At 49.7% G+C, this 12,738-nt stretch overlaps 1 protein-coding gene across 2 annotated transcripts; it reads right to left on the bottom strand.

Moving 5' to 3' along the window:
- Nucleotides 1–1,302: 1,302 nt before the first annotated feature.
- Nucleotides 1,303–4,947, bottom strand: LOC127298653 (uncharacterized). 2 transcript variants are annotated; one of them, XR_007850000.1, is made up of 4 exons: nucleotides 4,267–4,947; nucleotides 3,331–3,576; nucleotides 2,784–2,978; nucleotides 1,303–1,794 (listed from the first exon to the last, which is right to left on the bottom strand). XR_007850000.1 is itself a non-coding variant. In XM_051328501.2 (3 exons), exons 1-3 carry the CDS (start codon nucleotides 4,906–4,908, stop codon nucleotides 2,847–2,849), a joined length of 1,020 nt encoding a protein of 339 aa, XP_051184461.1. In that variant the 5' UTR covers nucleotides 4,909–4,947; the 3' UTR covers nucleotides 2,503–2,846. The 2 variants fall into 2 exon arrangements, 1 of the variants encoding a protein (XP_051184461.1); XM_051328501.2 differs by lacking the exon at nucleotides 1,303–1,794 and having other exon boundaries at nucleotides 2,503–2,978.
- Nucleotides 4,948–12,738: the final 7,791 nt, after the last annotated feature.

Here is a 12,738-nt window from a genome sequence, read left to right on the forward strand (position 1 = left end):
TTTAGATCAGTAAAGGATGATGCATTACGCATTGCGTCATGAAATCAGAGCTAGATGACCGAGGATAGGAGTTTCCTTGACCTGGCATGAGCTCAACAAAAGCATCGATCATAGATACTGTTTGGGCATTGACCTGGCATTCAGAATCTGCATTCGGATTTTAAAGCTACTTTTTATATACTGAACTCAAACTGCAAGCCACTATAGTTTAAAGTTTATGTCTTGATCTGACTTGGTGCAGTGCAATTTCTATTGCCATCTTCTCATAAATATGAAAGTCAAGCTACACTTGGCCCCAATTTGACAGTACTTTGTTATAACTGAGCTTGCCAATATACTTTTCTTGACTTGACTTGTGCTTACTGCTACTTAATCATGTCATTCGCCATCGCTGATAAAATTTTAATGGTCTCTAATTTTGTTTAATACACCTTGTGTTCTCCATCTGCCCAATCTTCTGCAAGTATGATAATTGTATCTTTCTAAATCACGCGTTTACGACCGTGAGAAAACATTAAATAAAAAATAATGATTGAAGCAAGCAGTTGGCAAATCAAACCAGACAACATGTCCCCGTAGGAGATCGGTTGAAACAGCTCAGCTGGATCGACAACGATGGAGAGATAGTTGAAAAGGGGCAGAACTACTTCACTTGCTGTCAGCTTTGCTCTGGCTCTCTCCAGATTCAGTCAAGGAGTTGGCTTAAAGGTTGAAGAAGAGGAGGAGACGGCATCTCCATCAAGGCTATGCCATTCCTTTAGAGCAGTCACCCTTGTGCTTCAATCCTTGCTTATCACGTTGTAATGGTATCTAGCTTTCTCTTCTTCTATTGGAGAATCCGACAGATCCGAGGAAACGATGCTATGAACAAATCAGGAGCATACCAAATTCACGTCATAAATATCATTAAAATGGACTAGTTTTTCCCCCTTAATCGAGATGGTCAGAGAATCATATTGTTGTACATGTCACAAGTTGAAGTCCCTTTTTGGTTAGCCAAACAGAAACAGTACAACAAACAAAACCTAATAAAGCAAACATGACTACGAAAATCCTACAATGCCAAGCGCAGCCAAAGTGTCCAGAAAAATAGATCACTCATCGGTGGCAACTGAACTCTGGTCACCAGCCAGATAGACAAGCCGGCACGGTTGGCAACCAAATGTAACTAAGAATGTACAACACTCTGCTATGCTGCTAACAAAATAGTTCACGATAAAGGAACTCATCATCAATCTTGGCGTGAGCTCCTGCTTATTTCTATAGCTTTTCATGTTTATTTCAGTTTTTTGGACACCCAAAGAATGGACGCAGCAGTATATTTATAGTCACATGTATACACATGTTATGTCTTCCGTACACAATACATCTGTAGTGGACAGGGATGAACAAAAATGATCACCAGAGACAAATAATGTAGCCCACTACCCGCTTGTGGACGGCGGAATAATTTGGAGGCTACAAAAGCTTCTCCCCCAAAATCACATCATCACAACCCTACAAGCAAAAAAGAACAATTCGCCAGATACACCTTTTTGTATGTGAACTACTAGTACAAGACTTCGTGTCCAGCTAGAGCTTCCTTGGACCATCCATGGAAGGGCAGCTCGGCAAGAAAATACCATCTCACATGCACAAGGACGACCATGATTGACTTGCAATATATTACTGCCAATAAGATGCTTAAGCCACAAGCGATAAGCTTCCCCAGGGGGGATTATGAAATCGAGTTGCTCGCTTATCGTTGAAGCCAGCCCAGAGCATTGAACGGGCCTTTTCTTTTCAAATGGGGGCCTGAAAAGTAGTAGAGGGAGAGAAAGAGCAGAGTTATGTACCACAAACAATAAGCAAGACTACAGACTATGAGAGAGAAGATTATACAAAAAAAACATTTGCTTGAAACCATGGCCAGTTCATACTGGATAAGCCTAAATGCAGCTTTGCATAAACTTTGTTAACAATATCACTGACAACCCTGCTGCACTTCCCTCGCATGAACTTTATTGTGGTGCTATCATGATTGTGCAAGAAAATAACTTGCAATGCATGAAGCTCAACTGGAGGTGTTATCAGAAATGAAGAGCTTTGTCAGGAAGTCAGGAACTGGAATCAGCAGTACTGGGAAGTTCAGAGACCAGAAATCAACAAAACCTTATGAGCCAGAATGCCCTAATTGGACATTGGGATTGGGTCACTAAGAGCATGACTATGCAGTAGAATTACAAAGGGTGCAAAAAAGTATGCTCAGCTTATTTCTTAAAACCAAGCATCAAGAGATAATGATCAGTTAGAGACCTAATCATTAAGTTCTGCGACCATAACTTGGAACTGAACTACGGCTCAACAGTCTCCACTTTGTGACATAAACTACAAGACATCATTTATATCTTTCACACAAGGGAGATATAATTTAAAGCAGCAAGTTACAGCATCACAAGTCAGAAGAGAAGCTTCACACGTCGTCCTTTTGTATCACTTGTCACAGACCTTGAACGATTAGGATATCAAGAAGACATCATCTAATGAAAAAGAACCTAAAGCTATATGATATGTCCCGGCTTACAACATGTCCAAGCTTTCTCTAGTACATACATAGCAAACGGCATGACTTCGAGGGCTACTGTCAGCAGTCAGTTTTCACAATTCTAGCATACTGTAACTTCAGACTACCTTTCTAGCATACTGTAACTTCAGTGGTCAGTTTTCACCATTCTAGCATACTGTAACCAAGTGCTGCATGCTATTACTGCATTGCAAACAAGTCAGAATTGGACTGTTCTTACCAAAAATTACGAGGGAACAGAAGTGGTTTCCTGGAATATTGCATCAGCATCCACATTTGCTTTTCATTTGCGATATCCTCTTACAAAACGTTTGATGTCTGCAAAGTCTAAAACTGCCTCCACGTTGCGAAAAGAAGAACTCCACTTTGTACTTATGAAATCGACAAGAAACTCCGACTGCTTGTTGCCATTTGTCTGCCACATAGACACAAAGAGATTTTGTAAGTCACATCTTTTGGAGTGGAAATATCAATTATAAGTCTTGCAGGACTTGCAAAAGTAACAAAAGCAAAAAAGTGGAAACATGATGTGCAACTGTCTCATGTAGAGCATACGAGTCAAGGTTCCGCAGGGTAACAATATTAGGATAGTACACATATAAAATCAACACTTGTGGTGTATCATGTCATGTGATATATACTACACATAAACATCAGACAATGTAAGCAAATGCATCAATCACTACCTGATCATCAACTGGCAACAGCTAAACAGTATTTGCAGTGGCAATGAACAGTGGTTGATATGTCATCTGAAGTTATTTTACCTCAAAAACAAAGAAACCGCCAGGCTTGAGTGCCGAAGATAACCCTTCACAGATATGAAGCAAATGATCAAGGCCATCCTTGCCTCCATCAAGCGCCAATTTTGGTTCATGCCAGCCGACTTCAGGTTGCAGGCCAGGTAGATCATCAGTTGGTATGTATGGAGGGTTGCTAATCACACCCATGAGTTTTCCTTTGACCTCTTCTAGAGGTTCGAACCATGAGCCGTGCCTTATCTCGACTTTATCCTATTTTCAATGCAGCAAATCGAAATATTAAAAATGAGAGTCCATGTGCTTAACAAAGTAAAATAAAGTTCACTACGAAAACAGCTAAAAGGCCGTAGCAGCACCCAATAATTTTGCTTTTGGAAATGGTTGTGGGACTACAAGCAGCAAGTAGATCCTATAGTTTGTAGGTAGATGTAAACAATGTAATGGTGTACTAGACTATGATGAAAAGTACATCTACTACTAATTTGTGTTCTAACTAAAAAAAACATCGCAACCATAAATCTCAGTTGTAAGTTGTAACTCAATCTGCTTGCTATCCATGCCGGAAATCAAGACATGAAACAACCTTGCCTCTCGTCACCAATCATAGCTCAGAACAAGTAAATTCGCACAAAAAAAAACTCAGCACAAGTAGCCCTACACTACCGATAAAAATCTGCTTGCATTTTCAGCACAAAATCACCGAGATAATCTCGCCACTAATCGACATGCCAGCCCTAAGCTGCCAATTTGACTTTGATTTTACTCTCTTGTACTACATTGTAACACAGGTTCAGTTCCCTCACCACACAGACTGATGATAACCATGAGACCATTCATTAGTTAGCTCAGTATCTCATTTTATTTTTTTATCAAGACAAGATGGTCACGAACAGCTTAAATTTCCCAGTTCCAACCACAAGTGGAAGTCCGAAATGCTCTCACCTGCAGCCCGTACCTCTGGACGTTGAGCCGGGCGACCTGGACGGCGACCTCGCTGACGTCGGTGGCGAAGACCCTCCCATGGGGCCCCAGCATCCTGGCGACGGCCACGGCGATGGCGCCACTACCGGTGCCGAGGTCGGCCCACCACCCATCACGGAACCCCTGGACCGCCCGCACCATCTCCAGCACGGCCTCCGTCTCGGGGCGCGGGATGAGCACGCCGTCCCGGACCGCGACCACGAGCCCTCCCCAGTGCTCGTTCCCGACCACGTACTGGAGCGGGCGCCTGTCCCGCACGTGGGCGAGCCACAGGGCCTCGAGCTCGTCGAGCGGCGCGCGGAGGAGGTGGAGGGACGGGTCGGGATTGGAGGCGTCGGCGAGGAACCAGCGGAGGTGGCGGTGCAGGTGCGGCGCGGAGGGCGGGACGAGCGCGGCGGCTCGGCGGCGGAAGGCCTCGAGGGCGGCGGGCCGGACGGGGTGGGTCGGCGGGCGGAGGAAGAGCGGGGTCGGGTCTGCGGGGGCTGGGGTGGTGGGGGTCTGAGGAGTAGGCGGCGTCAGCGCGGAGGAGAGGGGTCTGAGGAGGAGGAGGCGGCGGAGTCTGGGTTTGGGGAAGAGGATGGGGCGGGCGGAGAGCGAGAGCATGGCTTCTTGGCTAGAGCAGAGAAGGACAACAATGGCGGGGGCGGCGAGGAAGAAGATGGGTACGACGAAAACCATGGGCCGGACAGGCGCAGAGCTACGGTACGCTGACGGGCTGTTATGTTTTGGCCTGATATAAGGTTGCTATGTTCAAGGCCCAAAAGGGCTCCTGCGTATAAGACTTTTTTTTTTTTGGCAAAACCTGCCTATAAGCTGAGCTCAAACTCCTCGACAAACACTTCTGCGAGGTGGAGCCGGGAGCACCTATTGTCCGGATCGCTCCCGCTACGAGCGGAGAATAGGAATCCTCGGTGGAGCCGGCTAAACCTATATACTGACCATGTCAGCCCATGGGTGTGGGGCCGCACACCCCCGGGTGTGGGGCTGGCCAAGTAGGTTCCTATTCTTCTTTTTTCGTTTTTTTCTGATTTTCTTTTCTGATTCTTTTACTTTTTTTTTCAGATTCAAAAAATATTTAAAATTCAAAAAATGTTTAAATTTCAAAAAATGCTCACTTTTGAGAAACGCCCAAATTTGAAAACTATTCAAATTTGGGAAAAGTTTATACTAAAAAATGTTGAAACTTTAGGAATTTTTAAAAAAAAATTGTAAAAAATGTTCAAATTCAAAAAAGTTAAAATTTTAAAAATCAAAATCTGTACAATTTCTAGATTTTAAAAAGTTTCAAAGTTAAGCAGTTTTACAATTTTATCCTCCAAAAATCTTAAAAAAACAATGTTAGATATTCAAAAACGAAAAAATAACTGAAAAGAAACAACAACAAAAAACGTATCTACTCATGGGCCGCGGCCCAACAAACGCTGGGGTGTGCAGTGTCCCTTACTATACATGGGTATAGTTCGGGCCGGGCCTAACAAATCCCGACGCAAAAAAGTCCAAGCCCACGCCCGTCCGAGCCCGACCATCGGGCCTAGAATTTCGGCCCAAGCCCGACCCATCGCAACAGTCAACAAATACCCATCGGGCTTCGGGCTGGGCCTCTTCCTTATTTGGCACATTTCTCAAGCCCAGGCCCGGCCCAGCGCAACCATCGGGCCTAAATCTTTGGCCTAGGTCTGGCCCACATGCATGCTTGGGCTGGCCCAAGCCCACGAATTTTGGGCCGGACTGGGCTTCCCGTGGCTAGGTATACCCTTACCCGCATACGAGGTCGGTGTAGAGGAGCCCCGCGGTGGTGCCATACCCTAGGATCGATAATCTGATACCATATTAAATTATGGAAATGTTACTTGTATTGATTTGTGCCTCATGAGGCTCTTTACAGAGGGGTACAAGACTTGAACTCCGTCTAGAAATAAATTTAGATTACAATTTAAACTACCAAATATAGCTAACCATAATATACTCTAACACATATCTTCTGTCTTCAGGAGTCATTCCCACTAGCTATTGGAGATGCTACATTTTCCTTAGAATTTTGAGTAGATTTTTTTTTTTGCAAGACAAAGCATCTCTGGTAGGCAACTCAATTTTCTGACTCAGGATCATGCGCATCTGACTCTTGTAAGCAAGCCAAACGCACGATCTGTAAAACTCAGGATTGGTTCTGTTGGTACGTAGGATTCGCAGATAATTAAACGATGCAATATACTTAGAAACGGTTGTCGAACAGCAGTAGCAAATCGTTCACGATCTGACTCGATCCATATGTCTATATATACCCTAAGGCCGGCGAATGGATCTGCTGCATCTGTACCATACCATGGCGCCACGCAAACGCCAGCGAAGCAGCGCATGCTCGCCGCCGCCGGCGTCACGCACAATACCGACGGATCTTGTGCTAGAGATCGCGACGCGCTCCGACGCCAGAACCATCGTCCGCTTCGCCGCTGCCTGCAGGACCCTCCGTCGCCGCATCCTCGCTGCCACCTTCATCCAGCGACTAGCCGCAGCAGGCACCCTGCCGTCTTGCATGCTCGCGCGCCTCCACACCCGCCGCCAGATGCGTCGCCGCCGCAATCCGCTCGTCTCCCTGGTCCATCCAGCGACGTCCGCCGCCTCGTCCTTCGTTGGCAAGCATCTTGCACCCTTTGTGTCGCGCCGCGCCGCCGATCTCCTCCGCCGGTACGACCCCATTGCCTCGCGTGGCGGCCTCGTCCTCCTCTGCCGGCGCCGGCACTTGCAGAGGTGCAAGACTTCCGGCTCCGACCTGTGCGTCTACGACCCCATGTCCGGCACCCGCACCTCCCTCTCCGAACCGCCGGACATCTCTATGGACGGCGGGCACAAGTATTCCGTCAGAAGCTACGTCCTGCTCACGTCCGCAGACGGCATCGACGCCTCCTCCTCCTTCCTGCTGCTGATCGCCGACATGAGCATCTTTACATACACTATGCGTCTGCGAGTCCAGATCGCAACATCGTCGGATGTCAGCTGGGGACCAGTCAATGAATATACGTGCAGCTCGGGGCCGTTCCAAAACCATGGTAGCGCCGTCGTCCTCCCAGGCAGAATCATCTATTGGCTCGGCCGGAATCACAATGAGATCTTCAGCTACGACGTCCGCACGGGACATCTGGAGGCTATCAAGCACCCAAACATGACCGGCCAGCGCCACCTGTCCATCTCATCGGACGGGAAGCTGCGGATTCTCGTCGTTCAAAGGTTCACGATATCCATCTGGCTACAGCTCTCAGGTGGTTGGGCGCTGGACGCTGTGATCGACACGGAGGAGAAGATGAGGTCGTTAGATCCCAGCATTCTTTCTTATGGCCTTGGGCTCAACTTGGAGTGCTCCGGAGAGTCCAGGAGCAACGCGGTGCTGATACATACAGATGGTGGGACCATCGTCCTTGATTTGGAGACAAGGGAGATGCGCAAGCAAGAAGACTTGATCTCCACTTTTCCTTTATTATTCGAGGTCGACCTGCCTGCACGGCTACAGGCCATGAAACATTTTTCATAATATCGCGCCGTTTAATTTCCTTGTTCATAGTAAGCGTTCAAAGTAGTTCAGTACTTTGTATTTTGCTTTCAACAGATATACAACCGTATTACACATTTGCTAGTTTCTGCCATCGAACTTCGTTGCGACAATGCTACTACATTTCATCCTAGTACTTCGCCACTGATAAATACAGTCGACTTTGCGTCTTGCTAGTTTTTATTTTTTTAGTAGGAGAGCCATATATTAAATCACAGAGTTACAAAGTTTATCCTGTGGTACAAGATCACAGATGGCAGCATACTAAATCAAATACAACTTTCAGCCGATCTAGCTAGTTTAGCTAGGCAATCTACCACCATATTGCTCTCTCTCATAACTGACCAAACTCTGAAATCAGAAAGGCTCAGGGACTGCGTCCGGCCTGCTAGTTGCTACCACAACAACTTTGCAAAAATTGGGGAGGCACCCAACAGCCTTTTTATAACATCTGCTGTACATGTATTGTTATACTACTTTATTAAGGAATTGAACTCTTTGTCAAAACAAGTAAGTAATTGCACTGCGCTCCGATGGATCTAGAATAATCATGATGCTAATTAGTCTCTACATTGGCTTAGGATGGCTGGTACCTATCTTAATTATCATGACGATTATTAGTTGTTTTTCTTCTTTAAGTCCAGACGCGATGGTGTTGGACGTAGAACATACCATGGACGTTTCGATCTGATTTTAAGGGCCAATACTTTTTATCTATAAAGGAAGAAAACCTTACTGCTTTCACTATTACATTGTGATGGCCATCTATAAAATTTGCTAGTTTCATAATTGTAACCGGGGTGAGCCCTGTTTTCGAATTATTAAAAAATAAATCCCAATGGGTTATAGAAATCTCCTCAAAGAAGTACTCAAATTACAAAGAGATCCTTTGACATCTATCGCACTGAGAAACCTGGAATTTGAAGAAAGGCCCTCAAGAATTATAAAAAACACCCTGGAACAAATACTAGAAAAGCAATCAGGTCCTCGGGTGCCTCCGCCACCGTCACCAGTCGCCGGCACCCTCAAGGCGTCGCCGCCGAGGAACTGGGCGCATATGCTTGAACACCCGAATCCGGCGAAGCTCCGTCGCCGCTGGACGCCATGGAACCACCGGGGACAAACCACTTGGTGGAAACCTGGCGTCGAGCTCCAGCCGCTTGGTGGAAGGGCCTCCACACAGAAGGTTGAAGAGATGCCGCCATGCCGGCAGAAGAGCGCGGAGGCAAGCAGGCCATCCGTGTGTTTGAGCTCGATGAAGAAGAACCGCAAATAGCACCACGTAGGCAGGCGTCATCGATGCTGGCCTTGGAAGGTAGCAGGTCCACCGCACCTTTCCTCCTCGCCACCACGACAGGCCGGGAGAGCGTGCAGCCGAAACCCCCACCACCTCGAACAGCTCCGGCGATAGGGACATCCACCTCCCAGGTCCAAAAACAGCGGATCTTGCCCCCACTCCTCCAGACCGCCATGGCCAGCAAGGAGAGGAACAGAAGACCGCTTCACTGCATCAGATCGACACTCCCCCTCGCCACCACGGCCGGACAGGAGGGCTTCACCGACGCCGAGAGATCGAGGACGAGCAGAGCCAGGAGCCACCAAATTATTGGGGAAGGCGGCGTTGCCGACGCCCCTGCTTCCCTCCAGCCGCAGGAGCAGAAGAACGAGCAGCAGCAACCCTAGAAGCTCCATGGATCCGGTGACCGGGATCCAGAGCTCGGCCTCCATCTACGGGCAGAACGCCCAAAACGCCGGCAAAGGACGGAAAACACAAAGAACCCTACAGATCTAAGCCCTAGACTACTCCGGCGCCCAACCTAAACCAACTCCGACCAGCTATTCCGACGCAGCGGCTGTCGGCGGCCCGGTCAACGGCGGAGGCCTCTGAAGATTACTGTAGAGGGAGGAGAGCGGTGCGGGGGGGGGGGGGGGGGGGAGAGAACTCCTGGATTTTCGGACAGTAGGTCCATATAATATCTTCTCTTACAGCAATTTCAATAGTATAGCCAACTACGGGCTATAGCAAGATGTCGCGTGCGCACCTGTTTACCGACTCGCGGAATGGATCTCTCCGCAGTTGACTCGTTGAGCTACCCTTTCGGTCGGTCTATGCAGATTACGTACGGATGTTCATGCCGATCGGATGCCAGCTCACTCAGTCAACGAATATACGTGCATCAATTCAATTCACCCCTCTTCTTGGAGGCCGTCGCTGTGATGCCGTTGCCGGAGACCAGAGCGAGAAATCCAAGTGGAATCCCACGCAGTAGAAATCTGTGCAGGTTTAGCTTAGCTCCACGGAGGGCTTGTCGTTGCATCCAGACCCTTGAACCTGAGCGGGACGAGGAAGTATGGCGGCGCATCCTGCAACCAGGTGATCAGCGACCTGCAGGCGATAAAGTTTCTAGAAATGCTTCGCGTGGCTGCTACTAGCTACATCTCCAACCACTGATCATATAGTAACGTTCTCGTGTCAACATGGCGATAGCGCACATTGCCCTTGTCTGTGAAAACTGAACATCATGATGACAGATAAACAGGCCTCGGAATATCGGATCAAACAACTCGATACTAAAACTACATCGTAATCATCCCGTCATTGACGACGGCGACCGGTTAGAGATGAGCAACACGTGTAAACTAAAGTCAAGTCATAGTATCATTTGCTTAGCTAGGTAAGACACTAAGACTATATCAAGGCATCCAGACATCTGCCTATCTGTTCTCCATCTATCGAGAGGCAAGTCGCGAGAAGCAGGCCGAAAACCTAACCCTAACCCTAACCCGCTCCCGTCGCCCCCCTCCCCCTCCCGCCCCCGAGGGTGGCCGGGGCGTCGCCGCCTCCAAGCCCAGGCGTCCCTCTCCTCCCCCTTCCCCCGTCACTGCCGCCGGCGGGTGCCGCCGGGCAAAGCCTGGGCGGTGCTGGCGGCGGCAGCCTCCCTCTCTCCCGCTCGTGGTGGCAGCCCGACGGGGCGGGCTCGTCCCTGCGGCGGCGGAATGCACCGGCTCCGGCTCCGGCCGGGCCTGGTCCCCTGGGGCTCGGGCGTGGGGCTCTCTCCCCCGTGCGCGGTGGCGGCTCGTCGGGGCGGGCTCGCCCTGGCCCCTGGCGCTGCTCCGGCCGTGGGTGGCTGTGGGGTCGACGACTGCAGCGTGGTGGTTCTCCTGCGCGGCGCCGCCTGGTCCATCGGTGGCTTGGTCGCCTCGGGTTGGCGTGTGGCGGCGGGATCTGGGCTTGGGGGCCCATATCTGGGCCTGCCAGGGCCTGGCCCAATCTCGTGTTGCGGGTGGCCATGGATGCTCCTGGTGGCTCCTCCACTGCCTTGTGCGTCTGCTCCTGGTGGGCCTGAACCCGGCGACCTGGTTCACTGCCGTCGGAGTCCTGCCTTCTCGGGGTTCTCCGGCGGTTGGATGTCGCTTGGGTGCGAGGTCCTTGCTTGCTATCCGGGATGGGTCCCTGGGTCGGCGCATGCTTGCCGGGTTGGCAGCGTGCCTAGTTCTGCTGCTGCTCCCGCGGCGGTAGTCTGATTTCCCTCCGATCAGTTTGGTCATACTAGTGCAGCTGTTGGCGGCCTGGGGTCGGTGAGGTCGTTGGTTGCCGCCGTTCTAGTGTCGCTGACGTCTAGATCTGGGTCTGGCTGGGCATTGCCAGCTAGCGTGTGCTTTCACCCTGCAGATGAACCTAGTCGGGGCTAATTCATAGTGCGGCTGTGGTTGGGGGCGCGGTAGTGATTACTGCGATGTCTACTCTACGCCCTCGCGATGGCGACCGGAATTTCGATCGGGTTTGGACCTCAGCGAAAGCTGCACATGGTTGTGGCCTGTGCCGGTGACGACGGGACCTGCGGGTGTCGCTCCCTTGTTGAAGGAGTCCCGATGATGTCTCTCCAGTTCGAAGTGATGGACTATGTCCCTCCGCCCCAATCTGCCCTCTTTGGGTCCTCACTTTGTGCAAGCTTCTCTAGTGGTGTCTTGTGGTTCACCTTGTGACCTTGCGTTGGTGTCGCAGCCCCTCTCGCAGTGTCGGCCTGGCTGCTTTTACACAGTCTACTGCGGTAGCTGATGTCCTCCCTAGCGCCTTGGGGGGCTTTGCTAGGGCGGCGTCTGGTCGTAGCTCTTCTCGGTGTGCTTATCCCAACACCAGGAGAAGATGTTGTGCTTTGCGTTTGGACCTAGCCCGAGCTCCAGGGGTGGTGGCTCTCGGGTATGGGTGACAACTTTGCAGGACATTGTCTCTGCCGACGACGATGATGCAGTCTTGTGCCATTCACCTTCTTGGAGGCGTCGCCGCAAGACCCTCCCCCTCCTTTGGTTTCTCAAGCTCTGCTAGGTGGCCGGCCCGTCGTTGAGTTTCCCGTAGGTTGCAGTCTTGGTGTGGTGGAGGTTGTGTTGGTGTGGACATGATCATGATTGCTCCGATGCTGCAGAAGACAAGGCTCCCTCCTCATGGATCAAGCTGGCGCTTCAGCTCGACGTTATATGTGTTGTCTTCTATGTGGATTTCTTTGTGCGCTTGGCGCGTGTGTGTTGTAACTTCTGGTGTAACTCCTAGCCGATTGATGCCTTCGTTAATTCAAAGCCGGGCTCATTTCGAGCCTTCCATGTAAAAAGAGGCAAGTCGCCTCTCATGTTTTAGCACGCTGGTATTGCATGATCCTAAACTCTGACTTCTGCAAGCTTGGCGGACAGCCTATCAACATGCCTGACGCAAACAAGACTACCGGTTATTTTCTTGTTTCTGTGAAGATCCACAACCACAAGGCAGATGATTAAAAGCTAGATATACACATCAGTCTAGATCAATGCAGGAAAGTGTCTAAGGTGCAAAGAAGCCACATCATACAACACTACAGGCATGGCGCGATACGTTGAAGACCTTTTATACGTCGACC

Source organism: Lolium perenne, chromosome 5 (genome assembly GCF_019359855.2).
Source record: "Lolium perenne isolate Kyuss_39 chromosome 5, Kyuss_2.0, whole genome shotgun sequence".
NCBI classification, from domain to species: domain Eukaryota; kingdom Viridiplantae; phylum Streptophyta; class Magnoliopsida; order Poales; family Poaceae; genus Lolium; species Lolium perenne.

What these genes read in the sequence shown, in the direction of transcription:
- LOC127298653 (XM_051328501.2), bottom strand. Translation starts at nt 4,908, where the DNA reads ATGCTCTCGCTCTCCGCCCGCCCCATCCTCTTCCCCAAACCCAGACTC. An exon ending in TCCAGAGGTACGGGCTGCAG is followed by an intron (nt 3,577 to 4,266) that starts GTGAGAGCATTT and finishes CATTGAAAATAG; the next exon opens with GATAAAGTCGAGATAAGGCA. An exon ending in GCGGTTTCTTTGTTTTTGAG is followed by an intron (nt 2,979 to 3,330) that starts GTAAAATAACTT and finishes TCTATGTGGCAG; the next exon opens with ACAAATGGCAACAAGCAGTC.